General features: G+C 41.2%; 1 protein-coding gene across 1 annotated transcript in view; it reads right to left on the bottom strand.

The window, feature by feature from the left end:
• Slc38a9 (solute carrier family 38 member 9) overlaps window positions 1-17608 on the bottom strand; it is a 78905-nt gene that overhangs the window by 45645 nt on the left and 15652 nt on the right. The window contains exon 3 of the mRNA XM_041663432.1: window positions 951-1083. Coding sequence (XP_041519366.1) covers window positions 951-1083 — 133 coding nt within the window. The remainder of the gene's footprint in view (window positions 1-950; window positions 1084-17608) is intronic.

A 17608-nucleotide genomic window follows, 5' to 3' on the forward strand; every position in this document is an offset into this window, starting at 1 on the left:
AGGAAAGGAGTTCAAGGTCACTCTCAGATATGTAGAGTTGGAGGTCAGCCTGGACTTGGTGAGATGCTAGCCAAACAAACAAAAGACAAGATCTTAATGCTGACTTCACATAGCCATTGTGGGGGTTAAATCAAAGGCCATGGTCAGGTGGTACCCACTCCTTGCCCTTGGTAGACATTTAGTGAAGGCTAGAGGCCAATTGTTTTCTTCATTTTTGATATGATTGACTTTTACCATATTTTTTAAGCTTTTAAATTTCTCAGTATCTCACATCTGATCACTGTTATAAGCAACAGATTAATTACATATTTTTAAATTCTAAAATAATAAGACAGACTTCCGACAACCATGACTCTATAAGCTATGGCCCCTAATGCAAATTACCATTATTGTACTTACAGCCCTTTCCTAAGAATTGTTTTCAATGTTTATAAGACAAAACAATGACCTGTAATAGCATGTGGTCTGCATAGGCTAAGTTTTTATTTGTGAAAAAAGATGCTAACCAGAAAACTATCGGGTATATATATGAGCAGATTTGTTTCTAACTCCTATAGAAAATGTATGTAAATATTTTTCCTTGTAGCTTCAAACTTAGAAACCAAACAGACTAGCCAAATCTCATGTTTTTAGTCAATGATATAAGCAGCTGTTTCAAAAGAAATTTATCTTCCTCAGAGCTCTTGGCATCTGATATAAGCAGAAATTAAAAACAAAGAAAAAACGCTCCTAGCTATTATCAACAGAGAGTTTCAAACACGTCTATGCCAGGGTAGATAAGCAGCACGAAGGAGCCTGAAACACAGATTAACTACTACTTAGACTTTGCACGATGCTATCTTTGGAATACCCCCAGCGAAAAGTTCAACCCCTGGGAGTTGCCCTGGGCTTTGGTGTTTACTGTTCACTTCAACTCAACTTTGGACAAGCAGCAGAGCTTTGCCTCTTACCAGTGCCTTGTCTGCAGGAGTGGTGAGCCGGCTGTAGTAATGTATCCGCTTGTTCATAGCAGAGGCATGGTCACTAACCCTCTGAATGACATCATTCACATTGACGATGTTTGTAGGCTCTATATAGAAAGGCCTAAAGAAGGGAATATATACTTGACAAAAAACATTCAGGCAAAAATTCTGGAAGTCAGCCATTGCAGAGAATAACTTCTTGTCCTCCATTTGAAATGGGATGCACAAAGGCAAGGCATTCAGTTCTCACTTTTGGTGGGAAAAAGAGAATGTCACAAAAGAAGTATTATCCTACCCACAGAATACAGCGTTTGTCTCATAATGCTTTTACTTTAAACACTCTTGATTCTTAAGGGATTTAGCAACAGAGTCGAGAGAACAGAAAAAAACTTAAGAATCATTAAGGAGAAATATAGCAAAGAAAAACAAAACGTATCAGCTGTTGGTCTCCCACAGTGTAACTTAGATAGAAACAGCTTTGATTTGTCTTTTTAAAATACTTCTGGCACTCAATCAGAGAAATTGCAGACAAAAATGCCCCTTTACTGAAGAGTCTCTGCTCCCTCTATAAGCCAAAGTTACTTCCTTTGACAAACAAAATTCCTGCTTCTCAGCTCCTGTCCTAGCCAACCTCTCTCTGTGTGACCTTCCAAAGTGGCTCAAAGGCGCATCACAGCACCAGAGTCTGCCTCACCTCCTTTTCCTGGATCTTGCTAACATACTCTGATACCTATTTTGTACGTGTTTGTATCCTCCCCGACTATGTCCCGATGAACTGCAGTTTCTGGCTTTCAGTCAGCATCTCCAGTCAGCCCCATCGTGTCTTTCTGAAACTCCCTCACTTGCCTTCTAGGTTTTCAGTAATAAACAGTCCATGGCAAGACAAGGCAGAACTGCATGGAGCGCTGCGTTCCCCCGCCAATTCTCAGACCCTCCGCGGTGGAAGTAACACCATGTCCTGAACTGTGGCTGCTGCTCTTTCACATGACACACTGGCAAGAATAATGAAAACCGAACCCCAAGTTGCCAAGAGGCAACCCTGGTCTCACAGGCTCCTTTGAACTCCCAGTTCTGAGAGAAGCTTATGACACTGGGGTTGGTGAGCGACTTGGGAAACTGCTGATGTAACCTTGTGGGGTGCGACTGAAAATCCAGTGAATGAAACTTTTATTTCTGCTATTTTTCTAACAAACCCTGTGATATGGTAGGTGTTGCGTTTAGTTTTCTGTTTCTAACTGACATGCAGAACCTTTGAGTCACTTGTTATTTATTCTCCATAACAACATCCAAATAAAGGTATCAACTAGTCAATTTAATGGATAGTAACTAGAGCATTTATAAAAGCAAATACATGGGCAGACAGATCAACATGACATATTATATATCAAACATACTGGCAAAGGCATTAAGTGCTATCAATAAATTTTAAGGGGATATAGTGAGAATAAACAGGTAAGAGGCTAAACAAACAATCCCTACTTATACATTTGCCTACTATAGCCCAATATAACCACCACTCTCTCAAAAGTGTTATGATGTGATATATATTATTTCTCTTTCCACTGTGACCTTCAGTGATACTTAAAGGGCAATGTAAAATAAAACTATAGATATCTGGGGCTAGGGCAATGGTTCAGTGAATAAAGCGCTTGCTGAGTAAGCATGAGGAACTGAATTTAGATCTCCAGCGCACAGACAAGCACAGAGGCACACATATTTAAGCCCAGTTCTGGGGGTGGGGGTTGAGGTAGAAACAGGTGAATCACTGGAGCTCATTGGCTAGTCAATCTAGGAAAACTGATGAGCTCCAGGTTCAATGAGAAACCTTGTCTCCAAAGATAAGGCAGAGCGCAACGGAGAAAGACGTTCAGCATCGACTTCTTTAACTCTCTCTCTCCCCCCCCACCCCCCCCCCTCTCTCAGACACACACACACACCTGGGTGATGCTACATTGGGAAGCTCATACTCCACAGGACAGTCCTGCAGAATAAGTGCTAATAAAATTCAAGAATGCTAACTTAAGGCAGATACTTAGGCTACTAAAAAGGTCTAACATTGGTAAAAATAGCTATAGATATTATTCTTGTAGCTTTTTTACTCTGAAATTCAATGGCATTAATATCAGCCACGGAGTTGGATTGAAGGCCTGCTGAAAAGCAGTCTGGAATGTGCTAGATTTCTTGGCTCCTGCCTCTGACTGAAGCGTTAACTGTACCAGTTTAGTTGGCTCGGGTACTCTGAGAACAGAATGACTTTGAAAGTTTTTCTTTTCCGACCGTTTTCATCGAGATGTTGAGTGCCTGTTCAAACAAATATTTTGGAATTTTTTTCAAAACAGATTCTCTTTAAAAATATACAATTCAGCATATTTTCAGTGAATTATTAGAAACACATGTCTAAAGCTTCATTTGAGAAAGTGAAAATATATTTCTAACGTGAACTTTAGTCGGATCTTAGCACACTTTGAAAATAAAGACTACTACATAGAGGCCAATGCCCAGCAGAAGAGGACTAGAGCTCTCTCCTTTCAACACTTTCCTCTGAGTGGCCAAGTGTCGCTTGCATTTGACACGGAGTTCATCTGGACCCACTGAAAACAAAGAGGGCGTATTTGTGCCTCCTTGAAAATATACATGGTTATGCCAAAGAAAAAATGTTTTAATACTGAGCAAAATTTACAAAATATTTAAAAGTGTGACTCAATTCTCATGCGTTCATTTAGTATGCTTATAAACCAAGAAACCTCACTCCTACTAACACCTTTTTTAGATTCTACTCCTTAAATTCCTTCAAATCTTTTGGGTTTTCAGTCAGCCTCCACCCTTCTACTGCCCAGCCGTGCTTCTGGGAGGTTAAGCAACAGCTCTGTGACTCATGGGAAGGTGAGAACCCAGTATGGAAATCTTGATTTTGAAACTGTCTGCGTATTCACATCCCTATGAAGCTGAGGAATTCCAACACCTGACAGACAGGTTGGGGTAATTTTTTTTTTTTTAAAAAAGACAAGGCAATCAAATATTCCAAAAATGTTATACAAATAAATTTTCAAATAATGAATCCACTCTATTTGCTTCTACCTGCCTGGTGAAACAATCTATGTTTACAAGACAGTTTTTCAATAAAAAGTACAGGAAAAGAAACGACTCCAGCCACTGCATCTAGAGAGTCCTCTGTTCCTAGGACTGATGGTGAGCACTGGCCTCCCGGCACGCTTCTCACTTCCTCTGAAGCCCAGACGTCATCTCTCACAAAACCCTGCTCTACAATCAGCTTTAAACACAGTCACAAAGGCTGATCCTCTTATAGAAGCTTCTTCTCTATTTTGGCTAGCTTATTGGTTTTAGTTTTCAAATTTATTGACTAAATATTATTTAAGTTCCAACCAAGTATTAAGTATTTTGTGTGAGACATTAAGCCATGAGTGAAACACAGATCCCCAAGTGCTGTACAGTAACCAGCTGCAGAGATATATAAATAAGCGATTTAGACCCAGATGATGAGCCCAAGTTCACATGCAACGACAGGAACAAGGCAATGAGGTGGACTGCATGACACTTGCTCTATGTGGGGAATGGGGTAAGGGACACAGCAGAGGGAACTAAGTCATCTGGTAGACATCGGAGGAAGTTATAGGTGAGCTGAATCTTAAAGTTTGAAATAAAGAAGTAAGTCAGACATGTGCAATAGGAGAAAAGTGCTTCCAGGAATGGAGGATGAGGAATGGAACGCATGTGCCCAGCATCTGTAAGGCCTTGGGTTTATTCCCTGCGCACACACACACTCAGCAAAAGAGACATAGAGAGAGGGAGACATAGAGGAAAAAAAAAGAGAGAGAAAGAGAGCAGAACCAAAAGGAAAAAAGTATGAAGATATATTTAAAAACACATATGAGTCAGTATATGGAGAATTTCACACGCTAACACAGGACTTAATCCTCAAAGAAGGAAGCTTTCATTTCTGTTTCTCCAACTGATTGTCAGATCTCCCAGTTTGAAATGTAAGGTACTCCAGGTGCACAGGCATTTCTCTATTCTCACTCCACTGATGGCTTCACCACATAACTTGAGTTCATCCATATGCTGTCCATAAAAATATGACGTCCAGACTGAAGGCCTGGCTCACAATTCAGACAGTTCCCCAGTGCGCCTCCCATATCCCACCTGCTGGCCGTCACCACCCACCACACAAGCCTCATCGCCATTCCTGAAACACTGCAAGCCCACAGCTTCTTCAGGTCCTTTGTTATTAATTTCAGGAAAAAGCAAAGTCTATGAAGGCCTTGTATCTAGATGCCTGCATAGTTTAATCTTCATTTCCTTCAACTCATTCCTAAACTGTCCCTTTTTCATTAAAGCATTGGCTTATCATGGTCATCACATGCAAATCTCAATACCTCTCTACATTCTTGCTATTCACCTCTGCATGCTCTCCCTCACAGCTACACTACCTAATATGACAGACAAATACTAACTTTCTGGTCCCCTCTGGTGAAATGCAAGGTCCATGGGAGCAGGATATTTTGGTCAGTTTGGTCACTAGCATATTCTTAGAGCCAATAACTGTATCTGACAGGACATAGGAGCTCTACAAAATGTGCTAAGTAGGAGTTTATCTCGGTGTTTGCCTAGCAAGCACAAGGCCCTGGCTTTAGTCCTCAGTTCAGGAGGAAAGAAAATGTGGTAAAGGAACACAGAAAAACTAGTACTTTAAGAAAAATGTGTGAGCTCACATTGTGTGTGTAGACATGTCATGTATGCATGCATGGAGGCTAAGGTAACACGGGGGTCTTCCTCAGTCAGTTTCCATGTTAGTTTTTGAGACGATGAACCTGGAGCTAGTCTGGCTAGGCTGACTGGCCAATAAACCCCAGTGCTGGGATCACACTCCTGCCCTGCCGCTACCCCAGTGCTGGGATCACACTCCTATCCTGCCGCTACCCCAGTGCTGGGATCACACTCCTGGTCTGCCGCTACCCCAGCTTTTATGCTTTGGATCCAAACTCAGGGTTTCATGCTGTGTGCAAGCACTGTGATGTAAGGAGCCATCTCCCAGATCCAAGAAGAAAATCATTTTGAAATGACTTTAGATTGTTACACAGAAATTGGAGAAACAGTATAGAGAGTTGGGTTTCCAGAAACCTAGGTTCCCCTAATGGTGGCATCTTCGATAATCAGAAGATAAGCTAATGAAAAATATGAGATGATGCTTTCAACTTTTCCATAGGCTTATTATTATTATTTTCAATAAAACCTTAGGGAGAAATGACAGTAAAAACCTGGGGGAAACTGAATCAAAGTGTCAAACGGCACAAACTAAGCAGCAACCTGTAAGAACAAACACTAAACAGTTGTAAACCTAACCTACTGACCATGAATGCACCCAATGCTTTCTCGTTTCCTAACCTTCGTACTGAAATCTGTGATGTAATGGGCCCAGAAAGGCTCTTCCTGTAGGGTGTCGAGATCTTCCAGCTGGGCGGATGTGGAGGAGGGCCATTTAGGCCACTAACTCTTCCTTCACAGAAAGATATGCCATCTTTTGAGGGCTCTCTCCATATCAATGCGTGTGTGGGGGGGGGAGGGGTGGGGTGGGAATGTTTCTATGTTTAGAGCACAGAGAAATGCTTGAATTTAGAGATTAAAATGAACAAAGGGAGATAGGAATGAAGGAGAACACAGGTGAGTAAAAAGGATAGTCTGGGGGACTACATACTGATTGAATTCAAAGTATTATGCCAACAATATCAGTATTTCAAGCCTTAACAATTGCATGGAACCCTGGGCATGGTGGTGCATGTCTGCAAACCTAGTACTCAGGAGGGCGTGGCAGAGAGAAGGCTGGGAGTTTGAGGCTAGCCTGAGTTATATAATGAGTTCCAGGCCAGCTGGTGCTGCAGACAGAAACCTGCCTCAAAAGACTAAACAAGGATAACAAAAATTATATGAGTACCAGAATATACTAACAGTTTGCAAGTACTAAATGTAAAAAAAAAAGTTACCAGCAGATTTCGACAATATCACATAATTACTAGTTACTAGATGACACTGAAATGAATTTGAAATCAGCCTAAATGATTAAAGTGTTACTTTAAAAAGCATATTAAAGGCTGATTATTTATTATTTTAAATTGAACTTTTACTGTTATGTTAGTATATACAACTTAATTTTTATCAACATTGCTTATTTTTTATAATTAAAAGTTTCTTAGTTGGGTGGTGGTGGTGCATGCCTTTAATCCCAGCCCTTGGGAGGTACAGGCAGGTGGATCTCTGTGAGTTCGAAGCCAGCCTGGTCTACAGCATGAGTTTCAGGAAGTCAGAGCTGTTACAAAGAGAAACCCTGTCTCAAAAAAAAAAAAAAACAAAAAAAAAAAACAAAAAAAAAAAAACAAAAACAAATAGCTCAGTGGTTAAGAGCACTGCCTGCTCTTCCAAAGGTCCTGAGTTCAATTCCCAGCAACCGCATGGTGGCTCACAACCATCTGTAATATGGTGCCCTCTTGAGGAAGGGACCTTGTCAGTCATTCTTAGACCATGAAAACCAATATGGACAAGTTCAACAGAACCATCATGTACGGGTTGCCTATGCATGCGTCAGCACTGCCAGGGCATAAATTTCATTCATTCATATTAGTGTATAGGGTATATAAAATAAATTACAAGTAGGTAAATATATGTAATTTGCAAATGAATGTGTGCATATGCACATTTGCACTCAGTCCAATTTTTAAAATTGTTGGTGTTATTTTTCTTAAGTTATGTATTTATTTTATACGTATGAGGGGGTTGCCTGTATGCATGTCTGTGTACCAAAGAAGTGCCTGGTGCCCCCAGAGACCAGCAAAGGGTGTTGGTTCCCCTGGGACTGGAATTTTGGACAGTTGTGGGAGAGCATGCGGTGCTGGGAACTGAAACTGTGTCCTCTGGAAGAGCAGCTAGTGTTCTTAACTACCATAATCTCCCCTTAGTGCCACTTTTTAACTGATAAGAACGGTATGAGGGAGCAGGTTTAGAAAATGCACATGCCAAAAACATTCGGTTGAAGGCTATAAATTCCCTTTAGATTCTAAACTGTTAACTTAGCTGCAAGTAAACATCTTCATCAAAACCATATGGTGAAGAACCTGAGTGGAAAATTAATTCTCTGGCCCATTTTATCCTAATTAAATACAGATTCTACTAAGAATGAATTTCAAAATGATTTTGATGCAATTCACATTTCTAATTTTGGCTCTCAAAAATGTTATAGATTGTTGTTTTAATTCTACCGTGTTAAAGGCAGATATATATATATATATATATATATATATATATATTCTCTTTCATACTACAAAATGATCTACAGCAGAAATGCAAGGATTCAGTTTTTACTTTCTCAGTATCATCATGGATGAAGGGCAAGAGAGTCATATAAACACTAGAAATGTCACAACCAAGTTCAGATGGCAGGTGCACTGAAAGTAAGCACCAATGATGTGTGTCTTCACTTTTATCTAGGTTGATATCAACACTGATGCCACCACTACGCCTCAGCTTCTATTTCAAGAAAGCGAATCACATAGGACGTGGGGAGTGACACTCTCCCAAAGGAGATGAGGAATGTGGGAAATGTCAACCAGTTTCTCCTCCAGTATAAAAGAATGCCAAAGTAAATCAAAACAGTCTCAATATACTAAGTGCAATAATTATGAGGATATCAACGTAGTATTTTGAAACAAAGTACTTGTTTTAATTATAAATAAAGTAGGCTTCAGCTAGCAGAGTCATGTGAATTTTTATTCTCTCTTTTACACAAATCAACCAAAAATTTCTCAAAATGTGAAATTTCCAGTTTTATAACCTAACTACTCCACAACGGGGGGAGGAGGGAGTGGGGAATAAGAAACATGATAGGCTAGTGGCTACCATTTTAACCAAAATTTAACTAAATTTAAGCACTGACCGAAAATTTTTTTCCTTAGAAATTTTGAATATATTAAAAGGAGGTGAGGAATGTATATATATTTATTCTATATAAATATCTTGCTTTTAATCTATTAAAAAATGCTGCCCAAAGTGGTCTTGAATTCCTAATTCAGATAAATGCCACTGTACCTAGCTTGTTTTTGTCATTTTAGTATAATCATTTGGAAACTAAAAACCAGAACCCTGAATGAACACTCTTTAAAAAGTTCACTGAAGCTGGGTGGTGGCGGCACATGCCTTTAGTCAGCATTTGGGAAGAGAGGCGGGTGGATCTTTATGAGTTAGAGGCTAGCCTGGCCTACAAAGCGAGTTCCAGGATGGCCAGAGCTGTTACACAGAGAAACCCTGTCTCGAAAAACAAAAGATCACTGAAGAAAATGAGCCTCTTAATCATTCCCTTAATTTATTTTTCAAAGATTTATTTATTTTGTGCATATGGGTATTTTGCCCATATGTATGTCTGTGCACCATATAGGTGCCCGGTGCACTTGGAGGCCAGAAGAGGGCATCAGTGAGCTGCTGGTGGGTGCTGAAAATTGAACCTGGTTCTTCTATAAGAACAACAAGAACTCTGGGCCACTTCTCCTGCCCTGGCTCCCTTAATTTTACCCTTCAGAATGCAGGTATTGCCAGTGCAAACATATTAAGAGGTAGTGCCTGTAAGAAGAATTAAACCATGGGCACCTGTCTCACTAATGGTCTCAAGGTCGTTCTAACAGATTCTCTGACCAGCATTTAGTTCACTTGCTGTCTGACTCTTGGGCCATGTGAGACACAAGAAGACCCTTACTAGACCTCAGGCTTAAGCCTTGGTCTCGGACCTTCCGGCCTCCAGAGCCATTAGAAAATAAATATATTTACAAATTCCGTAGTGTGATGGAAGTACAAAACAGACTGATAACTTAAAGGGACATTTCTTCTGCACATTAAGCTTTAGAAATCATCATGATTCCCAGAGAGGAGAACTGGCTTAACAGGTAAAGTGCTTGCTGCCACAGCACGAGGGCCTGAGCTTGCTTCCAGCACCATGTACAGAGCTGTGCATGGCGGCATAAGCCTGTAACTGCAGTGCTCAAGCACAGGCAGATCCTGAAAATCACTGGCCAGCCAGTCAGACCTAACTGATGAGCTTCAGGTTCAGTCAGAGACACCGTTTCAAAAAACTAAGGTGGAGGGTGGCAGAGGAAGACACTTTATCTAGACCTCTGGCCTATCTGCACACATGCAAACACCTGTACATGCACAGAACACATACACAAATCATAATTCTCAAGAAAGTCCATGAACTTAGACAACCACTAGCAACACTCTACACCAACTGGCCATTGAGGCGCTGATGGCTGTCTGTCTCTTCAACTCAGAAGTGAAATATTACTGTAGCATGCTCAGAGGTCACTGTATGTGTGTGGACCTTATCCTGCAGACCAGTCCCAGAATAGGAGACTGGTGAAAGCTAAGGTCCACGGTGAAACTCTTCTTGTCGAGTGGCTACCAATGAACTTTTATATACAGCAAAGTTGTCTAAGCAAAATGCAAGGTACAGTTTAGGAAAGAGAAAACAGTGATGTTAACGAAGGTATACTGAAATAGGGAGTTTCACATGCCTGGTAGGAGGAGTAGAATCGAGAAGGTGACTTTGCCTTGTGGTATTAAGAACCTACATTGTGTATAGACGCCTTATTTTGATAACTGTACTCTGAGACTCTCTGAGGTCAAAATATGACGTAGAAATTACATAGAAAAAATTTAAAAAAAGAAATTACATAGAAACCGCTTATCAGAGCGCTATTTGAGTCGATTAGAATGGCCAACAGGGGCAAGTGGAATGGCTCAGCCAGGTACAGTGCTTGCTATGCAAGCCCTAATAACCCGGTTCAATCCTTAGGACCTACATCACAGTGGGAAGAGAGAAGCGTCACCCACATCTGCCCTCTACCTCCACGTACACAGTATGGCATGTGTTCTCATGCACACACACAACTGTTAGTATTACTAAAGTTGTGAACAATTTAATATCCAAACATATTAAATAATAGTTTAAGATATTTAGATATAATTTCTACTGTGAATTTTTTTCTTTTCTTTTCTTTCTTTTTTTCCCCTAAGACAGGGTTTCTCTGTGTAGCTTTGGAGCCTATCCTGGAACTTGCTCTTGTAGACGAGGCTGGCCCTGAATTGACAGAGATTCGCCTGCCTCTGCCTCCCAAGTACTAGGATTAAAGGCATGAGCCACCACCGCCTGGCAGAGATTTCTTTTTTATGTGATTTCAAAAATATTTTTTCAGTACTAAGGTAGAACTCAGCATCTCACACACACTTGGCATGTGATCTACCAGCTTTCAGGGACTTAAGGACAATTTGTGCTGTATATGTTTAGCTAATTTTTTTTTTAAACCTGGCACTTCACCTATCAATTTTTGCCCCAGTTTCTGTCCCTATGGTTTATAAGTCAAAATATTTTTAAAGCCATTATTGTTTTGCCTGTATGTATGCATGTGCATCACGCATGTGTCTGGTACTTGTGGAGTCCAGGACAGTGCTGGGTCCCCTGGAACTGGAGTTATGGATGGCTGTGAGCCACCATGTGAGTACTGGGAACTGAACTTGGGTCCTCTGCAGGAGCAGTAAGTGCTCTTAACTGCTGAGACAAACAGTGAAAACATGTACACTACCTTGTTAAAAGATTCTAGGTTTGGGGCTGGAGAAGTGGTTTATCTGTTAAGAGCACAGGCTCTTCCAGAGGACATGTGTTCAATTCCCAGGACCCACATGGCAGCTCACAACCATCTGTAACTTTAGTTCCAGAGGATCTGACCACCTCTTCTGGTTTCTATGGGCACGAGACATGGATGTGGCTATACAGACGCATATGTAGCCAAAGACACTCATAAAATAAAAAATTATCTCTTTTAAAAAAATTCTAGCTGGGCAGTGATGGCACACACCTTCAATCTCAGCACTTTAGAAGCAGAGGCAGGTGGATCTTTGAGTTTGAGGCCAGCCTAGTCTACAAAATGAGTTCCAGGACAGCCAGGACTGTTACACTGAGAATCCCTGACTCAAAAAAAAAAAAAAAAACAAAAAACAAACAAATTCTAGGTTTGCTTCCACGGTTTGAACTTTAGGGAGCAGCTAGAGATTGATAAAAAGAGCAGTATTAATTAGAATGGTGTGTGTGTGCGTGTGTGTGGTGTGTGTGTGTATGTGCGTGTGTGTGTGTGCATGTGTGTGTGGTGTGTGCATGTGTGTGTGCGTGTGTGTGCGTGCGTGGTGTGTGCGTGTGTGTGTGCGTGTGTGTGCGTGCGTGCGTGTGTGTGTGGTGTGTGTGTGCGCGTGTGTGCGTGTGTGCGCGTGTGTGTGTGTGTGCGTGTGTGGTGGGTGTGTGTGTGTGTGCGTATGCGTGTGTGTGTTGTGTGTGCGCGCGTGTGTGTGTGGTACTGGGCATTGAACTAGGACTCTGGGTATTTGAGGCAAGGATTCTACAAATGAACTATATCTCCAGTCCCAAAATGTTTTTTACTAGAAATAATTAAGGGTGTGGCACGAAATTAAGGTGAGTAGGTTTTTTTTTCCCCTCATGGGCGGCAGCAGAATGAATTATCAGGGGATGCTGTTTGTAGTTCAGGAGAAAAAAAAAAATTAGGTCCATTGCCTGTTTCCATAAACTGGATTAAAACTGGATTAAAACACGACAAGGCTCTTGCAATTATGGAGTGTCTGTCTGTGCTACCTTCCACCCTGCAACGACAAAGGTAAGGCTGTACACTCACAGAGCCGGAAATATAATCACCTAGCCCTTGCCCTAAGCACGTATGGTCACGCCATTATCAGATTTACGTCAGGGAACATTTCCACAGGCCTTCTCTTTGGGGATGTTTATAATCACACGTCCCTGGGCCTCGGTCAGATTCAACTCTCATAGCCGCACGTAGGAGAGATAGCGTGGCTCCCACCCCAAGATCCCAGACTTTAGGGGTGCAAGGGCACCAGCGTGTGCATTCAGAGGGTTATGAGTCCACAGAGTTCTTGGGAATGTTGGCTCAGAATGGGTTTAATCAGTGTTTTTCTGGTGGAAAATAGTTTTGAAAACACACACATATTTAAAAAAATACTTTTAGCTGTTTTATCTTCATGTTCTCAAAGTGTTTGCTAGAGGGAAGCACAGGGCATCTAGCACACAGTAGGAACTTAAAATTTGCTGGCAAAAGGAAGAATTGGAGAAAGGGGAAGTGAGGAAGAAGAAAGTAAAATGATGATGAGAGAGGAGAATAGAAGAAAGAAAGAAAGAAAGAGAACGACAGAGAGAGAGAGAGAGAGAGAGAGAGAGAACTAGAGAACAACTGATGGAAGCCATGCTACTCTCAGAGAGAGAGAGAGAGAGAGAACTAGAGAACAACTGATGGAAGCCATGCTACTCTCAGCAAGGATCAAATGAACTGGTATATACTTGGGATTTCATCTAAACGCATCATAGAGGAAGCAGCTCAGAGGACAGTTCTAGCAATGCTTGTTTCTGTATGATGGGGCTGTATTTCCTCACGTTTCCAGGGAAACTAGAAACCCTATGATCTTCCTCCCAAACTTTTCCTAATTAGGAGAAAAAAATAGGCAGGAGGAAAACGGCGAGGAGGAAGGAAGAAAATGTGTACCACCCTATAGAAGCACATTTTAAGAGAGCCACCTTATCATTTTAATTCTGGATCTTGTTTGGATCTAAATCATAAGAATGTTGTATTTTTTATTTTGTTCTCATGAGAAGAGTATTATGTTGCAGATAATGTAAGCATTATTGAAGCACTAGCGGCTGGTGTGCTGGGGAATTATCGGCAGGACGGCATCTGCCTAGCACACCGAGACTCTGGGCGATGCAAACACTGCAGAACTAAAGGGATGAAGGAAATGAGCACTGCTGACGTTTTGCATGTCAGAGAAGCATGCACGGACATCGGAATTTTGGTGTTACTTCCTTTTGCACTTTACATAAGAATAATAATCAGACATAGTATAATTTTTTGTCTAGTTTTTTCTTCATTTGATGACTTAAGACAGGATTTCCTGTAGCCTAGGCTGGTCTGGAACTCACAATCCTCTTGCCTCTTAGCTCCCAAGACCTGGGATTACAGGCTTGTACCACCACGCGGGGCATCTGTCTAGCTTCTTTTGATAACATTATTTCTTATGTGTGTGAGAATCATCCACACTCTTGTGTGTGGCTAAAGTCTGTTCACTTTTATAGCTCTGTACTATTTTAACATAGGAAAGGGAAATAAAATGGAAGCATGTGACAATAAAAGATCTTTTTCACATGTAGAGGACCCAGCTGTCCAATGCCCTTTCCCTTTAATGAGTGAGTCGGGATTTAAGAAAAGAGCATAAGCTGTTCTGCATGGGAAGTGGCGGTAAATGACCAGCACAGCATGGTCATCAGAAATAGAGACTGGTATTAGGAAACAAAACCCCAGTGTTGAAGAACAAGAGGTCAGCTATGCGGTAAGAGAAAAAGAACCTTAATGGGCACACTGACAACGTGTCAAGATAAACAACGCTAAAGTGAAACACAAACGAGAAAATGAGGATCTTGCAAATGCTTGAGTGTGTGCATGTCTGTGTGTGTGTCTGTGTGCACAACTTACAACTCCCAGGGGTCAGCTGTCTCCTACCACATAGGTTCTAGGATGGCACTCATATCCATTGTCCAGCTTGGCAGTGAGCACCTTACTTGCTGAGCCATCTTAATGGCCCAACCTTGCTTTTAAAAACAGGGCCTCTCACTTGGCCAGCGTGCCCCAGAGATCTCTACCTCCCCAGTGGTCTCTACCTCCCCAGTGGTGGGATTACAAGTATGCACCACCACACCAACCACACTGTGTGGTTTCTGGGGATCAAACTTGGGTTCTCATGCTCGTAAGGCAGGAACTTCACTGACTAAGCTAGACCCAAGTTCCCAGACCCATTTTAGGTGTATCATTAGCATTTGGCTTTCAATTTGTTTAAAGCAATCTCTTGCTATCACTACCGGCTTCGCGGCTTTTGTGGGACTATTGAACACTTCAGCAAATCCCTTCTGACTTTACCCTGGAGTTAATACTGAGCAGTTAATAGGACAAAGGCTGTACTGCAGCTCTTCATTTCCTTTCTGCTCAAAAAACATCTTTGACTTGAGCAGAGTATCAATTAAACCCCCAAAGTCCCCGTGATCTTCTGGTTTCTCTTAGTAATGTCAACAAGAGAGGCAGAAAGAGGAGAAAAAAACAAAACCAGAACTGACAGATATAAAGAAATACAACTCAGGCAGGCATATTCTGAAGGGGATAATTTTAAAAAATATATCTAGGAGAGAAAGAAGCGGGGAAGACATTGAAACAAGAATTTGAGAGGATAGAAGGATTCCAATGAGACTAGAAATAAATCATAATCTAACAAAGTAGCAGTCACATATAAAGTTAAGGTACATCTGACACTAAGACCAAGATGGCTTTCTTTAAGCATTTGGCAAAAACTACAGTTCTTTTAGGGAAAGAAGTAACAAGAGAAGGCGAAAAAGTACAGAAGTAACTGCGCCAAGAAGGGAGAGAAAGGTAGAATGGAAAGAAGTAGAGGAAAAACAGGAAGGAGAGATGGGCTTGACGAAGGTATTAATACAATTTGTTAGCTCACCACAGCACAACGTTACCAGTGATAATCAAGGTCCCCTCCATCTATTTAAAAAAACTGGCTGATGGCAAGCTCTTCATATAATTTATAGTAATACAGCAAACTAACCCTCCTTGGAAAAATACTCTTTTTATCTGCCCCCTTCTTTTTAGGGAGTTTAAAATCAAATATAGGACCTTGGGTATGCTAAGAACACTGTCTACCACTCTCTAAATTTTGTTCATTTTTGTTGCCTAATAATTCCAAAGTATAAAATCATCAAACATCAGGTACTCACTTCCAGTCACTGCCAACATCTAAACTTTTTACTTTGCCTTAGGAAACTGCTTTTGTCTTCCTCTCTCCTAGGGCCACAAATATCCATCTATCAACATAGACTGATCTATAATGATGGCATTAGTGGCAGGTGAAGTCAAGAGGCTGGTCCACAAACACACAGACTGGTAGATACTCTAAAAAGCAAGGCACCACGATGTACCTTACGTGCTCGAAGGGCACGAGGATGCTCTGTGTTTGAATGAGCCACTCCTACCCGAGGCCCTAATCAGAGCACTACTGATGCTACCAATTAGCAAAAGCTTGAACCCTTAGGCTAGGATTTGGTATCTTGAGAATTTTCGGAGTTAAAATTCACTGAAAACAGCCATGTAAATAATAGATTATATCTCCAATAGATCAGATTATTTTCTATTCTAATACCGGTGGGCAACAGAGCCCTACAAGAATAAACAGTGTGTACTGGTAGATAAGGTGGAGGAGAAAAGTGCGTGCACAAAGCCTGCCTAGGGGTTAAAGCCTGAGTGAGCTCCTGCCTTAGGGATCCCTGGACCTACAAAGAACGACAGGGAAGCCCTGAACTCTGGGAAAAGGGGAAGAGAAAACAGAAAGATTCAAAGAGAAGGGACAGCTAAAAACCAAACCAACTCATAGCAGAGTGTTTGCCAAGCATATACAAGACCTTGTGTTCAATTCCCAGCACTGGAAAATATTTTTAAATCAACCATTTCATAACTTTGTAGGCTGTCTGGAATGTTCAACTTCCCCAGGGCACAGACACAGAGCAGTGGGAAAAATAGGAAGCAATCCTGAATACCAGCTCCAACAGTAACCTGGAGTCTGAGAAAAGCCTGCTAATTCCAAACAGACTTCTAGACCTTTCTGCCCTTCCATTTACATTTGTACTGCTCATTCTACCCCAAAACAGGCTTTAAAAAAAGGTATAGGAAGGATGCATGCTAAAGAAAAAGGAGCCTTGCCTTTTTATAAAAGTTCCCTAAATGACCAACATGCTTATGACATGTATCTTATAATGTCAAAACCCCTCCTCTACCTGATTTAGACTCTAGTTCACCAAAATGACAAGCATGCAATCCTTCAGTCCATAGCAGTTAAATTATATCTGAACTAATACAAGGTTTGATTGCCACCTAGTGGGAGAGAGGAGAATAACACCGTCGTCGCAAAGCCACACGGTTTTCCAAAGGAAAGGTGATTGATTCTTGGCACTACAGTCAGGAGTGCTAACTAGCCGGGATATGTGGCAATGTAAATTAGAGACGTATAGACATTTTAAAGTCCTCATTTTACAACTATGAGATAAGACTAAATGAACCCTGATTTGAAAAGGCTTGTTAAGAGACATCAATTATACTATACACATGGCACACAGATAGCAGAGTAGGGTGACTCAAAGGATTGAAGCTTGGTAACAGCTGTAGAAGTGGGATCTTCCACGGGAAGACACAGTGTGTCTGGGCTTTATTTACATGTGAGAGCGGGAGGATCCATATCTCATCAGAAACATCATAGCACACATTTTTTCCTCATCAAGTAGTAGTTTCTGCATTCTCAAACAGAAAATTTGATTCTGTTTAATTGTTTGATTAATTTGATTCTATTTAATTTAATTGTTGATTAATTCACAAGTAAAAGCAATGACTGCTAAGTTCTTACAAGTGGCTGCCTTCCTTCATACATGCTTACCAGTCATGCCAGGATTGAAAATAGTGGATTCCTTCTTTGACAAA

The sequence above is a fragment of the Microtus oregoni genome, unplaced genomic scaffold (genome assembly GCF_018167655.1).
Source record: "Microtus oregoni isolate MIOR12 unplaced genomic scaffold, Mior012 000014F_ref0000157, whole genome shotgun sequence".
Taxonomy (NCBI): Eukaryota; Metazoa; Chordata; class Mammalia; order Rodentia; family Cricetidae; genus Microtus; species Microtus oregoni.